Source organism: Colobus angolensis, unplaced genomic scaffold (assembly GCF_000951035.1).
Source record: "Colobus angolensis palliatus isolate OR3802 unplaced genomic scaffold, Cang.pa_1.0 Scaffold252, whole genome shotgun sequence".
NCBI lineage: Eukaryota > Metazoa > Chordata > Mammalia > Primates > Cercopithecidae > Colobus > Colobus angolensis.
In genome coordinates, this window is record NW_012115733.1 from 1323174 (window position 1) to 1332229 (window position 9056).

Here is a 9056-nt window from a genome sequence, read left to right on the forward strand (position 1 = left end):
AGTGGGTAAAGAAGAATGACATAGTCTACTTGAAGAGATGGAAAAATAAACTGTTTTAATCAAGTAGTATGAGTGTTAGCATATAAGGAAGTAGAGAGGGTTGGGAACACATAGCAGGAAGATCTATCTGAGTCTGGGGAACTCAGGGAAAGCTTCTCAGGAGGAGTGCCGTTTCAGAAGAGACTTGAGATCCAGAGGGAGTTAACCAGGAGAATAAGAAAGGGGAGGGTTTTTCCACACAGATGGAACAGGGTGTATTGTTCCAAAGGCAAGAGAGAGCATGGAATATTCACGAAACTGAAGTACATTCATAATGGCTGATGCATAGGGGCCAGGGAGGGGGCATTCAGGGAGACTGACTAAAGATGAGGCTAGAGAAGTAATCAGGGGCCAGGCTAGGAAGGGCCTGATAAACCACAGTAGGAAGTTTGGATTTTATCCCAAGAGCAATAAAAATTATAGAAGGATTTTTTTTCTTATCTTATTATGAAAATTTCTACATTGATGGAAGTTGAAATGGTAGTTCTACTACTAACATTTTCCTATGCATGCTTTATCACATATCCAGTCATCTATCCAGTCTGCTATCTAAGAGAAGGGGTTTAAGTAGAGGAGTGCCATGGTATGTGGAGAAACAATTGAAGGAATAAAAGACTAAAGGCAAAGAGAAAAGCTAGGAGATGTTGTAATTGTCTAGGCAAGAGACGATGGTGATTTGGACTGGTAAAGTGGTAGCAGGGATGCATAGCAGTGGATACATTTGAGACATACTGAAAAAATAGAATTATCAGGTCTTGGTAGATGTTTGAATGTCAAGGGTGACAGAGAGGAAGGAGTAGAAGTTGTAATTAAGAACACAGACTCAACAGCCAGACTACCTGGAATTGAATCCTGACTCTAAACTTATTGTCTTTCCCTTCTTTGGGCCTCAGCTTTCTCTTCTGTGAAACGGAGATAATAATAGTCTTTATCTCATAAGGTTGTTATGAGGATTATATGAAGAAATATACATGTGGCTTAGAACAGAGCCTGGCACATAGTCAGTACTATATAAGTGGGTGCTGTTGTTATTGGTAGTAATATTATTACAGACGTTACATTCTGGAATTGGAAAGATGTAGATTTGAATCCGGCTTTATTCCTTACTAGCTATGTAATATGAGATTGTTTGTTCATTTGAAACATGAAAGAAATAGTACCTCCTTCATAAGAGGTTGTGATTATTAAGAGAAAATGAAATACATCTAGATTTTTAGAATGAGCATAGATCTAAGATCATCTCTGTTGACCTTCAACAAGAATTCTTTGATCATTATCATCTCTAGAGAGGAAGTTGAGTTGCTGATAGAGTCAGTAAGCAACAATGAGGCTGCGGGGGATGAGGATGGGCAGCACACTGTGTTATCGTACTAAGATTCCAGAGCTTAAGAACTCCTTTTACCCCTAGGCTGCTGCCATCCAACACTTAGAATCTGCAGCCACCGAGTTGAACAAAATCCTGAAGGCCAAGTACCCCACAGAGATGATCATCGCAACCAGGTCAGTCTTCCTTTGGCTCTCATCGTTTGGGGCTGTTCCCAGGTCAGACATGGGGCTCATTTTGATAGCTGGGGGTGTTGAGGCCAAGGAAAATATATGTTTATGTTCCCAAATCAGATTTCTCCCAACTCAAGCCCCCTGAATGAAAAGTTTAGGAAAGAAAGATGACATTAAGGTGAAGTCGTCTGCTGCTCCAAAAAGTCAAAATTGCAAGCCAGAGATTTGGAAAGAGGATTATAGTAGGGAAAAACAACATTATGGACCATTTAAGAGCATAGCATAGCTTCCTATAGTATAGACACCTTGCTTTCCATCTTTTACATCAAGAAAGGTCTCTGTAATATCTACCTATAGCTGCTTTCTCATAACCTAAGGAACACATTTCCCCTTCTAAATATGTGGGTCATTTGTTCTTCCTGGAACTTCTTAGGGGGCTCCTGCCCAGTCGACTACACTCTCCTTTGAGAAAAACTTCCCACAGGGAGAGTCCTCCCAATATAATTGTTTGTACTAAATTAGCTGGGCCCTTGAAACATAGCTGATTGACCCTGGGTGAAAACCTGACCCAAGTTGGACCAAGTGAATTCTCTTTTCTGGAAATTCAGAATTTAGTACTAAGAAATGCTGGTCAAGCTTTCTTAGGTACTTGACTTGGGAAGTGGTGTGAAACTGGACTAAAGTGGGGATGGAACATATTTCACAATATGTACAGAAAAAAAAGCAGAGAGAAAAAGGTTGGGAGGAGAGGGTGAGAGAGAGAGGACAGATCAGGAAAGAGAGAGAGGAGCAGGAGGAAGATGGGGACTGATGACGTAAGAGAGAAGGGCTCTGGGCCTCATGGTTCATGTAACATTGTGCCATCTATCTTATCTTTCTAGATTCCTGTGTTCAGCTGTGGAAGATTTTGTGATTGATATTGTAAAGGCCTGGGGTCAGATAAAACAGAACAATACAGCAATAGTGTCTGTGATTTTGAAAGTAAGTTTCCATTCCTTTTGTCTTATACTCTTTGTGGAGCAGCCAGGGGCCCCTTTTTAATAAAAAACAAACATGCCTCTCACTGGGAATTGTAAAAGAAAGGAAAGGAGGAGCAGCTATTAAGCCTCACTGATGAGGAAGGTCCAACCTCATTGAACTTCCATCTTTTGCTAAATGAAGGATGGCCCTCTACATGCATACACACATACCATGTACATGCCAAACATCTCACAACTAGACACAAGTGTACATCAAGGAGGTATGTGCATGGCTGTACACCAGAATGTGCTTGAAAGTATGTACATACAAATACATTCACATTCACCCCTCTAACAACAATAGCCAACATTTATATATATAACACTTACTCTGTGTCGAGGACTGTTCTGTTTTTAATGTATTAATGTATTCAATCCTCACAACTACCCTAGAATATGGAGGCACAAAGCAGTTAAGAAACTTGTCTCAGATCACAAACTATTAAGTGATGGAGCTAAGAATCGAGGCCTTAAATCATGCAGCAGATGTAGGTCCCCAGACTACACACATACAAAAACACACACCAAGCACCTAAGCAGGGGCACATGCATATCCAGAGGAGCATGCCCATAAAAATCCAGAAATGTTTGTCTTTCGTCAAGTTTGCATATTACACATTGTTTTATAGGCCAGTTTGACACAAGAAAGACTCAGCTATATACACTGATGCATGGGGCCACTCTGAAACAAATGATATGGGTTTGATCTCCTAACACACTTTGGTTATCTCATCACATCTACCCACTTACTTCTTTCTCTAAGTACTTCATCTTCTCAAATGTGGTTTTCTATGCTCAGCATTTATGGACAACTCTTACCCCTCCCTACCCTTCCCCATATTACCACCACTCCTCGTTCTGTCCTCTCAAGCATGGGTCCCTCATAACAAAGACCTGTCTCCTTCCTTTCTATCTAGAGTGACTTAATGTATGATAAGCTCAGTGTCCTGATCGATGTCCTGGCTGAGGAGGCAGCAGCTACTTCTGCTGAGAAAAGTGCTACAGTATATGCAGACAGCAGCAAGGCAGATAGAAAGCCCTTCGTTCTTCAAATAGACCACATAGCCAAGTGCAAGTTGGAGCTGGCCACAAAGGCCCAGAATCTCCAGAAATCCTTGAAACTCATCATATTCCAAGTTGAACAAGGTAAGGCGGCCAGAGTTGTAGTGACTGAGGTAGGGGAAAGAAAAAGTTCCAGAGGATGGTTTACTGGTCTCACTGACTCCAGGTTTGCTATCTGACTCTGCTACAAAATGTTGTCTAGATTCTGCATTCATATTGCATACGAAGTCAATATTCAGACTACTGATTTGAAAAGCCTCAGTCCTGTTAAGCTGCCCCTTTGCCTCCTCCTCCCTCCCAGATAGTCAACTCCTGCTATTCATTTTTGGAAACCAACACTCATCCTATATAATTATATTAATAGATGCTAAGTAGCCTGGTTCAAAGCTCTATCAGCTTCCACCACCAGCCATAAGACTTTTTTCCTCCTGCTCCTGTTTCTTTCCAACCACTGAGCCTATGACTATTTTAGAAAGAAAATGGTGTTCATCTCTGTATGTGTTGCACAGTATTAATCAGGCACAAGGGCCCTGAGAGTAGTCCTGACAGTTCTGGCATAATTGCCATTGCCCAGAGCTCACAACAGTCTGCAAACTTCCCAACTCAGAATGAAAACTCTTCAACTCCCTCAGTTTCTTCATTGAATGTTTGGCTGACCACTTCTTTCCCACAATACTTTGAGAAACAGATCAGAAGGTGATATAAGACTGAGTGTATTCTAACTAAGCTATTGGAACTGAGCAGAAGTCCCATGCAGCAAGGAAGTCCGTTTGGCTGGCCCTTGACTTTTAGTCGTGGTGCCTTGCCCTGCCTTGGTACCTTCAGGTACAACCTCAGCCAAGTTTCCTAGAAAGAAAGAAAATTTCCCTTCTGCACAGTGGAAGGATTAAACAGTCAATTTGCCTCTATTTCTATAATTAGTTTCCAAGCAGTGGGGATCAGATTAAACTGATGTAGCCATAACTGTCACAACCAACCCTCAGTCTGCTCCATCAGCATATATGTTAGATTTAGAGGTATAGCTTGTGGCTATGAGATGAAAAAAGACCTCCCTGGTAGGGGTAGAGATTGAACCTATGAGCTTTGACACAGGCTGAGACTAAGCATCTCAGCTATACAACATATAGGCTGGTGAAAGGAAAGAGACTTCCCAAATGTTCCGGATGTGGAGTGAGACATTCGAGTGAAAGAGTGGCACAGTCCTAGAGGCTCAATTATAGACAGAAGCCATGTAAGTAAATCAACTAATAGAATGGAGGTAGAAGAGCAGAGGGTTTCCCATGCTGATACCCCAATCCACAGCCACAGACTTCTACTCACAACCACATGTACTGGGTGACAGAAAAAAGGAGTAACCAGTAAAACAAAGAAAGCTCAGGTGTGAGTATGAAAAAACAGCAACACTGTAAGTAAGCTGAGACTACAAACAGTATCATGGAGGAGACGTGATGGTCAAATGGGAGTCTCCATCATCTACCCATTAACTAAACAAAATAGATGCTCAATAAATGTCCAATAAGTGTAATTAACTTTCTTTCCTTCCATCTTCTCTCCCTCTTTCCTTCCTCCCTCCTTCCTTCCTCCCTCCCTTCCTCCTTTCTTTTTTGCTTTCCTTCCTCCCACTTTTCTCTATAGTTCTGGATGAGGAAAGCAGACAGACAATATCTGTTAAGAACTTTAGTTCAACTTTCTTCCTGGAAGATGACCCAGAAGATACTAACCAGACAAGCCCACGACGCCGTAAGGATCTTTCTGTCTTCTTCCCTTATTCTAGCCTTCGTCACTGTTGTTTAGTTCCTAAAGAGTAAATATGTATTTTTTATGCATCCTCTTTTAGCCATACTCCTGCAGCAGTTACCCCTCCCTCTTTCCCAGAAACTCACACTATAAGATCCCATGCCAATGTCCAGAGTAATGACCTCATTAGGAACACTGAAGAGGTTGGCCTGATGAAATCCAAGATTTGAAGCTGTTTTCACTGCCAGCAAGCAAGCAGCCCAGCTTTATTCTTCTCTCAGTGGAAGTCCCTATCCATCCAAGAGGATCCCTCTTTGGAATGAGAACCCTTAATATTATCTAGGGGAAAGTCATTGAGCTTGACCTTGCCTCCACAGAGAAAATGGGGTGAAATATAAGTGAGGGGAAGGGCTTTTTTGTTTGTATCCGACACCCAAGTGATGTCTGTTGTGTCTAGGTTCTCGTCATGGCACTTTGTCTGCTATATCTTCTCTCAAAAGTGAGGACCTAGACAACCTTAACTTGGATCACTTATATTTTACACCTGAATCTATGTAAGTATTTAACTCTATCCCCGTTTAATGGCTTCTTTCTTTCTCTTGTTAAGAGCACAATCTCAGGATCTCCATAATCAAATCCTTTCTCTTACTTACTAGCTGTGTCACCTACACAAGTGACTAAACCAATGTGAGCCACAGTTTTCTCATATGTAAAATAAAGACCATTGTAGAACTTGCATCATGGGTTTGCCGTATTTATTACATTTATATATGAAAAGTACTTGCACTGAGTAGTGCTTGGCACCCATAATTAAGTGTTATATGCGTTTGCAGTTATTATTGTTATTATTATAAACAATTAATAAATGTTAGTTGTTGTTATTACAGAGGACTTGCTGTTTTTCACTGTTGCCCTTAACAGTAAAAGGTTGAAGATACTAAAAACTAAATGGTCATTAGTTAGGGGACTAGGCAACAAATCTAAGGACATCTGTCTCACCAGTTCTCCCTCTTTAGAATATCCCCAGAAGCCAAGTTCTGCCACATTTACTCATTCTGAGTTCCATTAAGAAGATCAGCTTGGGCTGGGCGTGGTGGCTCAAGCCTGTAATCCCAGCACTTTGGGAGGCCGAGACAGGCGGATCACGAGGTCAGGAGATCGAGACCATCCTGGCTAACATGGTGAAACCCCGTCTCTACTAAAAATACAAAAAAAAAAAAAAAAAACTAGCCGGGCGAGGTGGCGGGCGCCTGTAGTCCCAGCTACTCCGGAGGCTGAGGCAGGAGAATGGCGTAAATCCGGGAGGCGGAGCTTGCAGTGAGCTGAGATCCGATCCGGCCACTGCACTCTAGCCCGGGGGACAGAGCAAGACTCCGTCTCAAAAAAAAAAAAAAAAAGAAGATCAGCTTGGACATTAGTTAGAGAATCTCCAATCTCTGGACTGTGGCTAAGGGAGGCAAATCTCATGTGAGAGATGTAGGGTCAGTATAGTAATGAATAAAAAAGTAATCTAAGATTAAACAGCTCAACTGTATCCATTTTAATTTCTCAAAAGGACACAGTTAGCAATTATTTATGTCTTCTTAAATAATTTATTTAAGAAAACAATTTTTATTCCTGTCTCCAACCCTCATTCTTGCCCCCACACTTCACCATTGGCTCAAATTTATGTCTGAGCTCTCATGGATCTACCTAATGAATTTTGATCAATAGTGCACTGGCAAGTGTTTAACAACCTGCTCTCTTGGGGGAGAAAGCCCTGATTCATTTAAGGTGTAAACCCTTCCACCATGGCCTATTTAAATTACTGATACAATGCCATTGAATCTGGAGTTGGAAAGAGCTATGCATAATCAGTTTACATGAGCTAGTGCCAACTGGCTATGGCACACCACTGGTTTTGATGTTGGCACCCTAGATGGACAATTGGCTTTTTTGTTATGGACATAGATATGTCCATAAAAGAGGGTAGATACCCTCTTTTATCAGTCTTTCCTCCCAAATGTGTGGTCACTTTGCCCTTTGATGTCAGACATCACTGAGAGCAGTTGTGCAGACTTAACTGTCATGGCATGCTTGTGTCTAGGATATTCAAAAGTTCTTTATAGGAATAAGCCAATGACTGTATTTCCCTTAATACTGCATATGAAGAAAATATGGACCACTCATATATGAGGCCTCCGAAGATGACTAAAATCATGAATGCTGCTTCTTTATTATGAGTTCCAATCCCACTGAAGCTTCCCAACTGGCTAGGCACTCCCTCTTACAGCTAATCAGCTACTTGTTTACACAAAAGGATATCTACATGTGCCTCTCAAAAATGTTATAGTTAGTGCCCAGTGTGGAGGGGGCCTTCCCTCAATGATTTTCCATCATACAGATTCATCTTCACGCCCAATGATAGCGGCACTTCTTTCTTGCACCAATGTCTGTCCTCTTCTCTGATTAATTTCAGACGCTTCAAAGAAAAATGTGTCATGAACAACTACTTCGGAATTGGACTGGATGCTAAAATTTCTCTGGACTTCAACACCAGAAGAGATGAACACCCAGGGCAATACAAGTAAGGAAAAGAAACTCCCGTCCCTACATGCAAACACATTATCACAATATACATACGTATTCCTACATTCTCTACCTCTCAGACAAGCAACAGAAAGAAAGGGACCCATTGGAAGTAAAATGCATTTGTCCCAAGACTAGTCTAGCAGAACAGTGTGCGCCAAATGTTGGATAACTGCGTTGGCATCCTAAGCTTGGAGCTGCCTTCAAATCCAGACCTGTGGATTTCTGTGTAAACACAGCTACCTGTGTTACTGTTACTGAGAACAGATTATGTTGACTCAATTTAGCAAACTGCCCATCTTTGTTCTGTCTGTGAGAGTTTAACCAGGTTTCAGTAGTGGCTTCAATCTGCTTTCACTAGACAAAGTTGCAAAGTATTAAATATCCCTCTATTTGTTATTGGTGTTCCTAACCTGGTTCCCCTGGACCCGTTAATTGTACCCTATCCAGTGTTAGCCTGCATGGCACCTTCTCGCACTTTTATACTTCAGATAAGACCTAAGTCAGTCTCAGAGTTCTTGTGGTACATTGAAGCTATAAGTAAAAAGCATGATACCTCACCCCACCCCACCCTTGCCACTGCCACTAGAGCCTCTTTCTCAAAGCAGGCCTGGGCTGAGAAACAAGAACTTTGTCAGGTATGTGATTTGCAAATATTTCTTCCCAGTCTGTTGCTGGTCTTTTCATTTTCTTAGTGGTATCTTTGAAGTACAAAAGTATTGAATTCTAAGACAGTCCAATTGATCAGTTTTTTCTTTATGGACCATGCTTTTGGTGCCATCTGTAAGAAATCTTTGCCTAACCCAAGATCTTAAAAATTTGCTCCTAAGTTTTCTTCTAAAGTTTGGATTGTTTTAACTCTTATTAATACATTTACGTATATGATCTACTTGGAGTTCATTTTTACGTATAGTGTGAGGGTCTAAGGTAAGAGTCTAAGTTTATCTTTTTGCCCGTGGATATCTAATTATCTCACCGCCATTTTTATTTATTTATTTTTATCTTTTTATTTTTCTGGAGACGGAGTCTCACTTTGTCGCCCAGGCTGGAGTGCAGTGGCATGATCTCGGCTCACTGCAACCTCTGCCTCCTGGGTTCAAGCAATTCTCCTGCCTCAGCCTCCCAAGTAGCTGG

At 41.4% G+C, this 9056-nt stretch overlaps 1 protein-coding gene across 1 annotated transcript in view; it reads left to right on the plus strand.

The window, feature by feature from the left end:
- The window catches only part of DGKK (diacylglycerol kinase, kappa), a 105066-nt gene that overhangs the window by 79472 nt on the left and 16538 nt on the right, over positions 1–9056 (plus strand). Inside the window, exons 13-18 of the mRNA XM_011946639.1 lie at positions 1448–1539; positions 2418–2517; positions 3473–3701; positions 5253–5357; positions 5812–5908; positions 7813–7920. Of these exons, the coding sequence (XP_011802029.1) occupies positions 1448–1539; positions 2418–2517; positions 3473–3701; positions 5253–5357; positions 5812–5908; positions 7813–7920 (731 nt within the window). The remainder of the gene's footprint in view (positions 1–1447; positions 1540–2417; positions 2518–3472; positions 3702–5252; positions 5358–5811; positions 5909–7812; positions 7921–9056) is intronic.